We start from the raw sequence: 16,091 nt of genomic DNA, 5'->3' as shown, positions 1-16,091 counted from the left end.
TTTCTTTTTCAGAAATTTATGAACAGGTAATGAATGAGGGACCAGATGATAGGAAAGATTCATGTTACAATCTTAAATGACTGTTTTTGAGTTTTCTTGTATTTAATATTATTTTAGTAAATATCAACACCTGCTTTACAACTGTTCTGAGAAAAAAAATAAGACAGTAGAAAGCAGTATTTCTTAGCAAGCCTTTTGCACTTAAGCTTCTTGTATTCTATCTTGAGGTGCAGTCTCTAAAGAATTAAATACTTGTCTAATGAATTTTTTGAGGTTACAGAAAGAGATTACCATAAACAATGGGTTGTGTCTCTGTAGCTTGTTCTTCTTCTTTTCTCAGTGATTCTGAAGCATCTAATTTATCCACCTGGAGAAAAACACATCGTGTTAATTAGCACCCCAAAAGTATTATAAACCTAGGTTTATGGCAGAAAGTGGAAAAGCCTTAGTATGTTAAGTTCTGTCAAAATAAAACAGACTAAAAAGAACATTCTCAGGCCCCCTCAAATTCAATGGCAATGTTCATACTTCAGTCAAGGTGGTTTTCAGCACTGTCATTATAAACCCTCAGGAAGGAGGGATTTATAAATGCCATAAAAGCTCACGCCAGACTAAAACTGGGCATGCTAGGATGCAGCCTGAGGGAGGGAGAAAATGAGAAGGAACCACTTTTCAAATGAAGTTTAAAACTGATCAGAGATAATAATGAACTCATGGTTTGGCAATACTTCCCTCCCCAAAGGAAATGGTATTCAAAAAAGTGAAATGAGCCTAGTGATTGGACAAGTACTTGTGCAGAATAAGCTATTTTTTTATTTTTTTGCCAATTGCGTACAGCTTCTGCTGATACTGGTTATAGCTGCAGACTGAAGTTTAAGATTCAAGTGGCTCCATATTCAATCTTTTTTTATAAAGAAAGGCTGCAACTTTTAATACTATGTTGGCTCTATTATCTAAGAAGTAATCAGGAAAGCCTGATTTTGTCCCAAAAAGGTTTGCTTTTAATTAAGCCAAATAAGTAAATGGCTATTATATGCTAGCTACCCTAAATCAAAGTAGATAGTATCAGACAGAAGTAATTCTGTAGAGCAGTCCAAATGCATTAGTGAAAGAAAGGAGTTAGAATGCCTAGATCCTTCCACTAACTGTTGTGTGACCTTGGCAAACCATTGCACTGGCCCTCAAATTTCCTTCTCTATATAATGAGAAGGTTGAACAAAATGATCTGCAGAGTTTCTTCTAGGGCTAACATGACTTGATTCCGCAATTCCGTAATGAATTAGAAGTGACATTACAACCCTGGGATTAGGGAAATCTCCTTCAATATTCAAATTCCATTGTCTTTTATACTATATTTGTCTTTGAATATTTAAAAGCTGGTCTCTCAACCAAAGCCTTATATTTGTTCTATCATTGTACCTAAGTAAAACTAAATTTCAAATCTCAATGTTATCTATTAGTGGTGTTTTTCAAGGTCATAAATGTGCTGGATGAGACGGGGAGAATGCTTTATGAATGTTCACTGCATATTCTTCAAAAAGGCAAATAGTGAAATGTCACTTTAAAAAAAAAAAGTTGAGGACTTCAGTGGAAAAGTTTGTAAAAACCAGTTCCTAAAAAGATTAAGGCAATACCTCATTTCTATTCGAAACTGTTAAAAAAAGTATCTTTCAGTCTTCATGTAGGCCATAACGGTTAGGGCACTGTTTTATATTTAATTGTTTCATATTAAATACCGTAAATATGAGTCTAATCCATCTTAATTTGTTAAGGAACTGAAACTTTGAGAAAAGTAAGCCTAAGTAAGCTATAGGCTCCTTCAGATGAAATGTGGTTTTTCTAGCCTAGGAAGATGGATTAGTTTACTTTTATACACTATTATGCTATTTTATAGTCTAAATGATCTGTTACAAATTATCCTAATATCAAATTAAAGACTATTATGTAGTATAAGTACCATATGACATAAATACCCATTTTTTGGCATCCAAACTTACAACAAAAATTATTAGTTATAAAACTTAAAGCACAGCTCTGTGCCATCAAGGGTCAGACGGGGCTTTGCTAACTAACCAGTATTCAAGAATGAGCTACAGAAGTTATAAAGAAAAATACATGGATGCCTGTACATTAGTAACTTCAAAGGAAAAGAAGAAAAATAAAACCACCAAAAAGCCACCACTGTGTAATACATTTCCAGACTTTCAAGGAAAATAATCTGAAGTGAACATATCTTTAAAAGTTAAGGTCTGAATCAGATGTTGAACACAGAAGTCCTATTAGAGAAACACATGGAAGACTTAGAAGAGCTAGCAATATCACAGTGCCCCGGCATAGATGTAGGAAGTTTGGGGATGGGGGAAAATTCTGAAGGAATAGCATCAAGCTCAGCAAAAAATGTTGATTCTTCTATATAATGGGGTCAGCCTCTGGCACAGGGACATTGAATTTTTGTTTCCACTGATCCAATTTAGATTGCTCAAAAAAAAAAAAAAAAAGCAGAGAAGGCTTTTAAGAACACAAGCTTTTGTTAAGAGCTGTAACAAAAGTTTCTGATCCTTGGATTTAAAAAGAAAAACTACAGGTAAGCATGTCAATGAATTCAGTTCCATCTGCACTACTGAAAATTCACTAAAATGTAAAAGGCTTTTCCACAAAGACTGCAATATGCTGCAGAGGAAAAGTAACATGCAGTCAGTTATTTTGGTGTATGTGTGCATGAAAAAAAGGCAAAAGTACTGAAGCAAGGAGTGAGATCTGAAGATGACTTGCTATACAGGCTCTCAAGAAACACACACAGCCCACAGCAATGCTATATAAGAGTTTCAAAAATAGTATGATGTAATTGCAATGACTGTTGTACATGCTTCATTTAAAACAATGCATAACACTGCAGTTCAATTACCTGTTTTTCACACACACTCTTTCTAACTGCCTTGCTTACTAGCTGCTGAAGGGTCTCACACACAATGCATTTTACTCAGGTTTGCCCTAAGTTCCAGTGGTGACTCCAGTTTGGTTCAACATAATCCCAAGGCATTGTCCCCCACCCAAATCTTTTAAATTTGTTTCAACTCTCCTTTACCCTCCCACCCTTTTCTAACCATAATTTGGTAGCAGATATAAGTCTGTTTGATTTATACTGGGATGGAGACAAGCCAATGAAGGAAGCAGCAACCAAAAGGTGCCTGAATTTGACCTCCTTGGGCAAGCCAACTGATAAACAGGAGAGCAAATTTTAGGTAGCTTCAGAAGTATGCCTTAATACAGAAAGTAGAAGTTAATACTTTGTTAGAAATAAGTCATGTTGCTTAGCAACAATTATAGCAAGCTTGACTCTCGTGATTAAAAACGTTTTGATTCTTCTTAATGGACTAGCACCATAAGAACCGGACACCTGGAGAAACATGAGGAAAGTCTCTTCGGAAGCAGCTAGTATCTCTTGTGTCTACTTTCAGCAAAAAATTAGTAAGAATCAAGAGATCAGAAACTGGATCACAGTCCTTCAATACCAAAAAAAAAAAAAAACCCCAAAAAGCCTTTTAGGGCATATATATACATATATAAATTCAACAACTGTCAGGCAAGCTCACAAAGTAAAACCAGAGGCTGTTTTAATTTACTTTAAGTATTATCATAGTCCTATTATGGTCCAGATACCCTGACAGGGAAGAGAAATTTCCTGTTACTTTGGAATTAATATGGAAACTCACCATACTCAGTTTTTAATAATGTATTTAAGAGAGACTGTGAACCAACTACTGATTAGCCTCCTGCCCTTCCTAAAGCCTATTAGCCGATTAGTAGCAAACATCTACTAATGTCCTACAGCTCTATTAAAGTTATGTTTCAAGGGACTTGCAGAGGCTTTAGTGAAAATTTATCAGGGGGAAAAAGCAGCAGCAGCAGTGTAGAAAAGGAAGGAAAAAAATCATGCAAATTCCTTAGACTTAGTCCTCCAGACTTAAAGATGGAAAAGAATCAACTTTCACCTTTTCCTTTATTGCATCAACCTGCAAAGGAATTCAGAAGGTGCAGCTTAGAAAAAAAATCAAATTCCATATTGAGCATAAAAAGGTAGAATCAGCAACAAAGGTTTAGGGAAGAAACATCTAACCACTAAAAAGGTATGAGAGAAGTGAAAATAAAGGGCATACTGGAAGCAAAATTTAGAATTGTCTGTAACTTCAAAGCTTACTGCAGAAGAATTTATGCTACAGTATGAAAGAAAGCAGCTTAATCGCTAGTAAAATTTACAGCACTTAGGTTAACAGCAGCTTAGAGACAGGTCTCACAAGTTGGCATTATGTTTAAGAAGCTATGCTCATCTATAGCTAAGATAAGGCAACAGGTTTTTTCTTTTATGCTGGATACAGAAAATGTTAATTCTTTAAAAACTTTAAACAGACACAATGGTATCCCGAGGAAAAATTCAGTATAGTAGAGGTTGTTGGTAGTGCTTTTCTCCCCTCGTAGGCAAGCTAAAGGGACCAGATGTGAGACTGATTTTAAGCATGTTTTTTGCTTGACGAAAAGGATCCTCTAAAACCATTTTAAAATGTTCTACAGAGAGAAAGCTAGTAAGTGCTGAAGATAGGGTGAGTAAAAAATATTCTAACATCAAAAAGGGACACTAAGATGAACAGTGAATTTTATAAGGCCATTATACCCCCAGCTTGTTTAATGTGATCACCTCCTATGATATTTTTAAATCAGGGGTTAAACTATCAAAAAAAATTGTGAAGATTAACAGGATGCCCAGGGGAAACAGGCATAGACATCATTAAAAGTCAGGAACCAACCAAATAAAAGGGAATCTATAATACTAGTTATGAATATTTGAGTTAAAAGAACGAATTTTGAGAAAGATGCTATTCTGAAATAAAATGTATCAAATAGTTCTTTTAAAAAAAACCCAAAATACAGATTTTCACACTCGTAAATACACTGAGGGTAAATAGCTACATTTGAGGTCCAATCAGTGTCTTTTGTCAGCTATTAAAAAATTTTTTCAAAAGCACAGGAATATTTTATGATCAACTAAATGATTTACTTATACTAGAGAAAAAAACATTAAAAAAAATTAACGTGCATGTGAATTTTATGTATCTGCAAGACAACTAGTTCTGAATATACTTAGAAGAGTGATTACCTTTGTCAAGTATTCCTTCATGACCTGGATAAAATAGGGCATGGCAAAATCCATGATATTGTGCCTCCATGCAGTTTCTAGGACGACATCTGGCCTTAAAAGATCGTAGCAGGTAAACAGGCAAGCTCCAAAGCACTCTCTTTTTTCTTCCTGCAAAAACCACTGCAGGAGTTCTTCAGCCAACTCAGTATCTTTAGATTCAGAAGCATACTGCATTGCATCCTATTCAAAGAAAATAGTGAAAGTCAAAAAACATTAGACCCAACATACTGAATTAGTAAACCAAGAAAAACAATAGCAACTTTCCAATATAAATCTGGTTTTGCAAGGGGGAAAAAAGCCTCCTAGTTATATCATTCAAATTAAAATTTTGAAAGAACAGATAAGCTAAAGTCCCCTTTTACCCCAAACAAGTTTGGCCTTAACATAAGACAGCCCTTAAAAGCCAGTTCTCATATTCACAAAACCAATACTTTTATTTATAGAACAAAATCTCTTGTAACACCATTCTAGGCCCGGTTTAACAGCCCCAGCCCCACAACTTTATCAACCTTGTAAAGGCTGTCTTTCTTGCACAGTTCTACACTCTGTTTCCAGCGATTGTTGCCTTTGAAGAGGTAAGCAGCAATTCTCCTGAACTCAATGAGTTCATGTTTTTCCAAACGCTGAGCAAGTGAGATATTGTCAAAGTTGTCATAAGCATCTATTGATGTTCGCAGAGCCTTAAAAAAAAAAAAAAAAAAAAAAAAAAAAAAAAAGCCATCCAAATGCCAGATCAGTATTTTGTTCAATATTATATTCTGTCCTCGCTCAATGAGCTCCTTAGATGGTAACATGTAATATGACATTTAGATTCAAGCATCAAAAGGTAAGTTTCTTAATTCTATGACAATAAAGTCCTCAAAGGTAAAGATTTCCTAAAGATACCATTTTCTCTAAGATTTTTGGTATCAAGGACTAACAATGGCTGTGAAATTGACAAGATTTCTAATTTGGAGGGTAAGATTTTTTTTTGAGACAGAGTTTCACTCTCAGGCTGGAGTGCAGTGGGGTGAGCTCGGCTCACTGCAATCTCTGCCTCCCAGGTTCAAGCAATTCTCCTGCCTCAGCCTCCCGAGTAGCTGGGACTACAGGCATGCGCCACCATGCCTGGCTGATTTTTTGTATTTTTAATAAAGAGGAGGTTTCACTGTGGTAGTCAGGCTGGCTTAAACTCCTGACCTCGTGATCCACCTGCCTCAGCCTCCCGAAGTGCTGGGATTACAGGCGTGGAGGGCAAGATTTTATGCTCTAGAGAAACTTCTGATAAAACTCAGCAGGACAGCAGTATAGATCTGCATGTGCTGAGCCTCAAAGAAAATTGAGAGAAAAAAGAGCAAACAGCTTAACCATAACTCTACTTGTCTTTTGCTTATATGAAATCCTTCAAAAGAGAAAGTTTATACAAACACTAATAAAACATTAGGCAAGAAAAGCAGTGAATAAATATAGTTAATACCAAATAAATTTTATGAACTAGTTAAGTGATGAAAGACATTTTTGACTCTACCTATAATCTAGATGTTAGAGATAAAGTAATCATATCATTTTTCAAAAGCAGTATCTTATATAAGATCTGAGCAAAATTCTGAAAACTTGGTACTTAATTAGAAGAAGTAAGATTTATCAATCCTGAAACCTTACTAAACTTAGATCCTAGGGTATGCAAGCACCTACTGTTTACAATCCTAAATGATATAATGGCTTTTTTAAAAAAACAGGAAAACATAACTTCATGTGTCTTGAGAATACGTGCAAGAATCAAAAGGTTTTACCTGATAATCTTCTTCTGTAATAAAAAGGTTGTTGAGTGATTCATTCACAGATTTGTTGTTATGGTTCTGAACTGAACGCAAATATGGTTTCACCAGTGGTAGCTGTTTAACCTTTAAAATAAAGAGTTCGTTACAAATATAGCACATTTTTGAAGTCCCAGGGACAAAAGTTATCCAAATATGTCCTAATTCCTTGCTATGAAACTTTGGTTTAAAATTACTACTTTACCTTGCTGAAATAATTGACTGCACGAGTGTGATCCAACCGTGGAGACAGCACCATCAGCAAATCATTTAACAACAGAGGCTTGAATTCTAAGTAGAACTGTATTGCTCTGTAGTATAGTTCCACATTGGCAACCTACAATGGGAAAATTCATATATAAGTCAGTTACTTCCTAATGAGCTTTCTCTTTCTGAATCCTTTATCTTCTGAAGAAAGTACACACCTTGGTAATGATATCTTTGAATTGCCCTTCTTTCCAGGCATCAGTTGGATGATTCATCATGGTAATTATGGCATTATCATATTCTTCATACTTGTCATACAAAAACACCAGCTCTGCCCAAAGATGAGCTTGTTCAGCAGCTCTTAGCACCTGCATAGTAAGAAAGTCTTAATTGTTTTAGTATAAGTCTAGCTAACAGCGTGAAAAAGAATAAGATATTTTGAAGTATTAGTTTTAACTACACAGTTGCTTTACTGTGTTATAATGACTGGTTACCTTGGGAATATTCACTCTAGACCAGAACAGTTCCAGGTGCTCCCTCATTTTCTGAGGCTTAAATTTAGAGTACAGAATGGCTAATTCGGTAAACATTCCCATGTGAGCTCGCTCAAGTCCCAATGCTGCTTCCAACATGGTAATCAGCTCTTCAAAATATCCACGATCCTGAACAAGAGAAATGGGCAGTTAAAGACAAGAATATCTGTGGTAAAAGATCTGAGTCATATAAAAGTCTCTAGTTAATTACCTGATAGTAGTTGATAAGTTCCTCTAATTCATCTGCGTGTACGACAATATGAAGTCCACACATCTGAGCAAGACGGAATTCTTTCCCATCTACACAGGCGAAGCAGACCTAGAATAAACATTTCCCTTTTGTGAACTCAAATGTAAACATGGCTACTTACTTAAACTAATGTTTAAAGAGCAGTTTTTTAATGCTTCCCTCAAACTTGGGTTTAGGTTACCTCTTTCCATGTTCGAGTACTGTTAGCTTTCCTAGCTCCATCAACAGCTGCCTGATATTCACCCAGGTGAACCAGAGTAGATGCCAAACGTCCAAAATTGGAAACATTATTGTACAATAGCTTAGCAGCATCATACATTTTTTCATCATAACAACGGTCACCAACCTGGGGGAAAAAAAAGGTAATCCACATTCAATACGACATTAGTGTGAGCTTAATCCTTTTTACAAATTCACACCTTCACACTGAGAAATAATTTGTTTTCCTATAGATTTTTTCCTTGGAATTCTTCAGTTACGATATTTTGATCCTACCAAGCTAATCAAGCAGGTCAACTGTTTTTTCTTAAATCTGAAAAGGAAACCCACTTGTTGGATATGAGCATTATTTGGTCCATTGATAAATTCTTCTAACTCTGCAAGGCGGTTTGTTTTAGCCAGCGCAAATATCAATTCTGTCTCCACGTAGGACTCTCGAGCCTTCTTACGGGCCATCTGCAGGTACTTCACCAGTTCTTCCCAGTTTCCTAAGTATAAAAAAAGAAAAAATATATCCAAACACTAACATCCTAGTTTATCTTTTCACCCAAGTAAATGAAAATTGCTATTAATTTCCTTTTAAAGGAAACATTATGGAGAATGACAAATGTAAACTGCAATATTTCACCTCTGTATTATCACAGACCAAATGAATGAATGAATTCTCTTTTTCCTTAAAGTTGTAAGATTAGAGCACTATCAGGATTTTATGAGACTTCAAAAACAAAATTCATCTTCCCTACTTGCAAGTTTTATGAACTTACAAAATCATAAAACACAGCCTCTTTTTATCTGGACTAAGATGGAAGACTGAAAGTTTTCACAAGAAACCATGCAGTATCCAACTCTTTTACAATTTAGAATGGGTATCTTAACACTTAGCTTAATCATTTTATGAGGTCTCAATACATAAGGTAAGAAGTCATACCACTAGTATTGGCAGCCTGAACAACTTCCATGTAGGAGGAAGGATCATCTGCTTTGATATAAGAATCAATGGCTTCTTTCACCATTCCTTTCTGCAACTGGGCTTTTGCAAGTTGACTCCAGACTGCAGGTTCATTGCAACGTTCAGCAAACTCATATGCCCGATCCAAGTTTCCAATATGTTCAATTAAGACCTAAGTACCCAAGTTTGAAATTAGGGTCAGAGTAAAATCAATCTTACCCAGAGCAATTACAGTGAAGCTGTTAGCATTTTATTGCTCTTCTATTGCCACAACAACCAATTATGCCCACCCTCATAGGACAGTGCATATACTGAATGAATAGAAGGCATTACATTTAGTAATTTGATTTAGGTAATCTGAAGATTTACCTGAACTGCTGAAGTATTGACATCAAATTTCCGGAAAATGGCAAATGCTTCTTCAAACAGCTCATTGCTGATGGCGATATTGGCAATATCTGGGGCATCATAATTATCCAAGCGATTAATATACTCCATAACACGTGTACGGTCAGCCTTAATTGCAGTGAGGATAAGGAGGTTTTGCAGATTCCTTTAAGAAAAAAAGGAATATTTAAAATGCAATATTTTAAAAGTTTATCAGATATAAAAAATAACTACTGTGACTAATAGAGGGTTTTTTGTCTCAAGAAGTAGAGTGAGAAGAGGGGGTATATTAGAAGAGGGAGAATTTGGGCAACTTTTTCTGATCTTTTTTTTCATTCCCAAAACTGATGGACATAATTAAAGACTGAATATAAATAGCCAATGGATCCTCTGAAAGCATACCTGTGTTCACTGAATACAGAGTTATCAAGGACAATTTTCTCTAGTAGTTCAATGAGTTCATTAGGAAGGTCTGCAGTCATGAAAGCCTTGACAGTTACTGACACTTCTTCAGGGTCCTGAGTCTCAGATAAAGCTGTTTGTACAACCTACAGAGCATATATGGGACATAAGTACTGAGAATCAGGTTGATTTTTAAATAAGAGTAAGTTGGCCCCTCATTAGAAAACTTGAAATAGGCAAAGAAAAGAATGTATACAATATGTATAATTTTACTTTGTTGAAAAATTAATTATATAATTTCTATCTTTTCCCTGATTAAAACATTATCCAGATTAGCAATCATCATTATCACTTTAATGGCTACACATAATTCAAAATTCAACTACACAGATGTAGAATTATAGTATCAGTAATTCTTCTGATTTTGGCTATTTGCATGGTTTTCTAGATGCTGGAATGATTTCTGCCCCCCTCCTTCCATCCCAAACCTTCCCCCAGGAAGCTTTGTAACTACTTGGGAATGTTCCTTAGAAATGCTTCCTAGGAAAGGAATGAAATATTAATAGCCTTCAACCTATTCTTTTCCAAAATGTTTTATTTATACTTAGGAGAAGTTTAAGAATCATTATAACAACTCTTCAATTTTTAGAGCTTTTAAAATATGTTTTCAATTTTATTTAGCTATAAAACCACATCTCATCTGCAGTTCTATACTTATTATTAAGATATAACACTGACCCACATGGTCTTTTGTATTTTCTCTTATCAATCCTTATCCTTTGCTGACTTATCATTGTCTTGAAAGTTTCCAATCAATTTAGCCACTTCTTAGGTGTTAATAATAGCAATCCTTAATGTTTAGTTTGTTATTTTCCTTTTAAACTATGATGAACTAAGAGAGTTTTATATAATTAATCATGTCTTTTGGGATGTATTTTATTTTTCTTAATGTGTGTAATATAAACACATATTTATACTTACATAAATTTACATTTATCTGTATATAATGAATGTAAATTGAATATAAATTTTAATTTTCTTCTACTTTTTATTGCTTTCTTTCATAGTTAAATATGATCCATTAGAGTACATGATAAGGGAAAAGTTTATCAGACAGAATTTTATCAGAAAGGATTGCATTCACAGTTTAAAATGTGTAATTTTTGGGCCGGGCGCGGTGGCTCACGCCTGTAATCCCAGTACTTTGGGAGGCCGAGGCGGGTGGATCACGAGGTCAAGAGATCAAGACCATCCTGGTCAACATGGTGAAACCCCGTCTCTACTAAAAATACAAAAAATTAGCTGGGCATGGTGGCGCGTGCCTGTAATCCCAGCTACTCAGGAGGCTGAGGCAGGAGAATTGCCTGAACCCAGGACACGGAGGTTGCGGTGAGCCGAGATCGCGCCATTGCACTGCAGCCTGGGTAACAAGAGTGAAACTCTGTCTCAAAAAAAAAAAAAAAAAAAATGTGTAATTTTTACTGACAGCCATAAACACATTTGCCAATGTTACCTGGTCAATTAGGGGTCTCCTGTAAGGATTGCTTTCCAGCAGCACGCTGCCCCACAATTCTGGATCCTTTCGACGTACCAGGTAGCGAGACAGACTTTTGAAGAGGGAATTCTCATTGCAAACCTAAAGAAGATACGACAGATCAATTTCAAGGTAAAAAGTAAAAGACTTTTTATAACATTTAAAGGTTATTTCCTATCCTTTAAACTCTGCTTATTATCTTACTGATATTGGATTGATTTTTGGACTTTGATTCATGCACTAGTAATGCACTGTTTTAATTATAGAGGCTTTGGGCCAGGCATGGCGGCTCATGCCTATAATTCCAGCACTTTGGAAGGCTGAGGTGGGTGGATCACGAGGTCAAGAGATTGAAACCATCCCCGCAAACATGGTGAAACCCCATCTCTACTAGCAATACAAAAATTAGCTGGGCGTGGTGGCATGCGCCTGTAATCCCAGCTACTTGGGAGGCTGAAGCAGGAGAATCACTTGAATCCGGAACTTGGAGGGTGCAGTGAGCCGAGATCGTGCTGCTGCATTCTAGCCTGGCAACAGAGTGAAACTCGGTCTCAAAAAAAAAAAAAAAATTACAGAGGCTTTGTAATATATACTTCAACATCTGGTAGGACTAGGCCACCTTTACAGTTTTCAGTGTTTTCCTAGCTGTTCTGTTTATTTTTCCATGTGTATATGCACATTTGTGTACATAACTGAGCATATATATGTACATAAATGTATCTATTTCCTACAAGCAAATACACCTAAGCTCAGATCTTGATTTTTCTATCTTCAAAAAAAATTTTTTAAAGAGAGTCTTACTTTGTTTTACAGGTTGGAGTGCAGTGTTGTGAACATAGCTCACTGCAAACTTGACCCCCTGGGCTCAAGTGATCCTCCCACCTCAGCCTTCTGGGTAGCTGGGAACCAAGTGCATGGCACCTCCCCCAGCTAATTATGTAATTTTTTTGTAGAGATGGGGGCTTGCTATGTTGCCCAGGCTGGTTTCAAACTCCTAGGCTCAAGTGATCCTCCTGCCTCAGCCTCCAAAAGTGCTGAGATTATAGGAGTGAGCCACTCACCTGGCCCAGATCTTGGTTTCTAATACCATGCCCCAGTAAAAGGTGCCTTAGAGAAATGACTGATTTTTGTACCTTCTAGGGCTGCAGAAGGTACAAAATAAGCTTGGTGTATTGTGTGCCAGAAAATAAATTAGTGCTCAAAGAACAATGAACCCATGATACAAAGACATACTGAAGAGGTTCTCACCAGCCAAAACTGGCACAATTTGAGCATCAAAATAAGTAACAATGGATTATAGCCCACTGAATAAAATCCATGAGTTCATTAATGCATGAGTGCTAAATGACAAATGTGGAGAAACTGCTGGAGTTGGAAAAAGTTTCATTTTGCAGCCAACACATTAAGAATGGTTTCAGCAAGAATCAATAGATGCTAAATTAAAGAAAGGGCTAAGAGGATATTTGCATGGTCTTAAGTGTCTACTTACAGACTGTTTAATATCTGTAAGGGGGTAATAATTATACAATTAAGAAATATTACAACTTGATAAAAACTGACAAAGGGGACAAATGAACATCGTGTGCTTCCGGATAAAATACCTATGAGAAAAACCACCACTGAAGCAGTATTCTGGGTGGAAACATATAATCTAAATCTAATCATCAGGAACCCTCAGAGGAACTCAAAGTGATACACATTCTATTTTTTAAATGAAATATAGGGAACAGGCAAATCCACAGAGACAGAGTATCGTCTGGTGGTTGCCAGGGGTTGGGAGGAGGGGGTATGTGGAAAAACTGTTTAATGAATACAGGGTTTCCTTTCGAAGTGATGAAAACTGGGAACTAGATATAAAGGTGATTATATAACATTGTGAATATACTGAATGACACTGAATTGTTCACTTTAAAATGGTTAATTTGGCCGGGCGCGGTGGCTCAAGCCTGTAATCCCAGCACTTTGGGAGGCCGAGGCGGGTGGATCACGAGGTCAAGAGATCGAGACCATCCTGGTCAACATGGTGAAACCCCGTCTCTACTAAAACTACAAAAAATTAGCTGGGCATGGTGGCGTGTGCCTGTAGTCCCAGCTGCTCAGGAGGCTGAGGCAGGAGAATTGCTTGAACCCAGGAGGCGGAGGTTGCGGTGAGCCGAGATCGCGCCATTGCACTCCAGCCTGGGTAACAAGAGCGAAACTCCGTCTCCAAAAAAAAATAATAATAAAAAATAAAATAAAATAAAATGGTTAATTTGATGTTGCCTTAAATTTTACCTATATAAAAGTTACAAATAGAAAAAGCAATGATTGTTTACGAAGATATCAGTGTCATAAAAAACAAAAGACTGAAGAACAATTCCAGAGTAAAGGAGACTAAAGAAACATGAAAACTACATGCCATATATGACCTTAGACTAGAGGGGAAAAAGCTGCTACAAAGGGCATCATTGGTTAATTGACAAAACTAGAATATAACAGATTTTTACAGGTATCCTATCAATGTCAAACTGACTGAAGCTGGTATCTTTAATGTGGTTAATGGAAGAGAATATCCTTATTCTTAGGCCATACACTCTGAAGGAGTATAAAGCCATGATGCATTCAACTTATTCCCACATGGTTAAAAAATTCTATGTTTGTATATACACATACGTATGAATGGTGTGTGTGCCTGTGTGTAAGTGTGAGAACACAAATGATAAAGCTAGTGGGGTTAAAACATTAACAGGTCAATCAAAATAAAGGCTATGTAGACTTTATCCACCGTTTGGGCACTTTCAGATTCACAATTTCCAAATAAAGTTTTAAGAAAGCACCCACCATCCCCAAATGTCCCATATTATCTAAAATCACCCCGAAACTCTCATATGACAGGTTTTTAAAAATGCAGCCTTCTTTTTACATATTCAGCCAGCAGTACTCACATTAATAAGTTCCAGATCACACTGACCACGTTCATAAGCAACGCAGGCCAGATATGGATCTCTTTTCTCACAATACTTTCCAACAACGCGACTGTCATAGTAGGGATTTTCACGAAGAAATCTCTCCGGGTTGTTATTACTGTCTATGTAGATTTTGGCTAAGGCATTGTGAGTAGCAGGCTCTTCACAGCCCTCATGAATTCTGGCCTCTAGCCAAGGCAGAAGTAGTTTCAATCTAGGAAAAAGGGAAAAAAATCTCACATACACATACTGTATTATGTACTCTTGACATGCAAACTATATAAATATATTATGGTCCATAATGTGCTTTCACATACTATTCACACAGTGTCCTTTCTTTATAACACACAAACTTATCTTGACTTTAGAACATTTTGTTTATGGATAGGATGGGGATGTGATATTACATAGGCCAGATTATCTGAGAGTTCTTTCAGCTCTTAATACAATGAACATACGGCATTACCTACAGCCAAACCCTAAATACATACTGGCAATGAAATCTGGTAGCTTTAGAAGCTCTGGGTTTAGTAGTTGTAGGCATCAAGGAGCAGTTTTGCTATACTATAGCTTGTTTTAATAGTTCTGATGACCATGCCTCCTTTTATTTTTAATTTTATTTTTATTTTAAAGACAGGGTCTGATGTTGCTCAAGCTGGAGTGCAGTGGTAGGAACATGGCTCACTGCAGCCCTGACCTCCTGGGCTCAAGCGATCCTCTCGCCTCAGCTTCCCCAGAAGCTGGGACTACAGGCACATGTCACCACACCTGGCTCAAGCCTCTTTTACCAATGATTTAAACATTAACAGCAGCCAAAGAAAAAGCATTATTCTGTTATTTTGGCTATCAAATTCGTATAGTTATTATGAACACTCCCCTTAGGGAAAAGATACTTAATTTTAATAAATAGAGGCAAAAATCCAGCTCCTCTAAACGTGTGCAACCCAATATGTGCCATGTCTTAAAGAATAAAAATTAGCTAAGGTATGTGTAGACTAGTGACTTAGATGTGAATCTAGCTTTTCACAATATACTTTGTCACTTAAAGACTAAATTATCTAACTGTAACTGCCATTTGCTTGGAATATTCAATAAAATTATTTTCAGGTAATAGATTTAAGACTCAACTGAATCTCTTTTTAAATGTTAAATTGTTATGACAAAATCACTTCAAACTAGGCTCAAACCTTTAAGTCAGTATTAACTGTATATCTCTATTACCATTAAATGCAAAATTTTTCCGTTTGAAACATTCTATTTGAAGCATTGATTGTAGGAAAAAAAAAGAAAGAAAGAAACATTCTAATATAAATTGTAAGAATATAATTAGTAGGTCACCTATACCAACTCAGGCTAAAATTAAATCCCACAGGCTTTCTTAATTTCTTCTCATATAAACAGCAGAACTTTCCACTAGCGTATCACCTCACCAACCTCGTTTATAAGGCCAGTACTTCCTAAACACTAGTTCCTCAGAATGTTTCAGCTAAAAAAAGACTTCACGGTCTGTGAGTTTTAGAGGCACTTACACTGTATTCTATTGGAAATATATATTATCATATTAAGGTACTATAAATTAAACGTCAGTTAACTCAAGAGTTGCACAGGGAACTTATGCCTCATTCTTGAATAAACACCACACTATTTGTTTTTTTTTTTGTTTTTTTTTTTTTTT

General features: G+C 36.2%; 1 protein-coding gene across 1 annotated transcript in view; it reads right to left on the bottom strand.

Moving 5' to 3' along the window:
- The window catches only part of CLTC (clathrin heavy chain), a 78,365-nt gene that overhangs the window by 3,465 nt on the left and 58,809 nt on the right, over positions 1–16,091 (bottom strand). Inside the window, 16 exon segments of the mRNA XM_017539812.2 lie at positions 292–367; positions 3,993–4,013; positions 5,153–5,374; positions 5,704–5,874; positions 6,967–7,077; positions 7,196–7,327; positions 7,416–7,565; positions 7,692–7,859; positions 7,942–8,049; positions 8,162–8,326; positions 8,530–8,687; positions 9,128–9,320; positions 9,518–9,701; positions 9,938–10,083; positions 11,451–11,573; positions 14,396–14,630. Of these exon segments, the coding sequence (XP_017395301.1) occupies positions 292–367; positions 3,993–4,013; positions 5,153–5,374; positions 5,704–5,874; positions 6,967–7,077; positions 7,196–7,327; positions 7,416–7,565; positions 7,692–7,859; positions 7,942–8,049; positions 8,162–8,326; positions 8,530–8,687; positions 9,128–9,320; positions 9,518–9,701; positions 9,938–10,083; positions 11,451–11,573; positions 14,396–14,630 (2,363 nt within the window).

This window comes from Cebus imitator, unplaced genomic scaffold, assembly GCF_001604975.1.
Source record: "Cebus imitator isolate Cc_AM_T3 unplaced genomic scaffold, Cebus_imitator-1.0 Scaffold121, whole genome shotgun sequence".
Classification (NCBI taxonomy): Eukaryota; Metazoa; Chordata; class Mammalia; order Primates; family Cebidae; genus Cebus; species Cebus imitator.
This window is presented reverse-complemented; position numbering and strand designations above follow the sequence as displayed.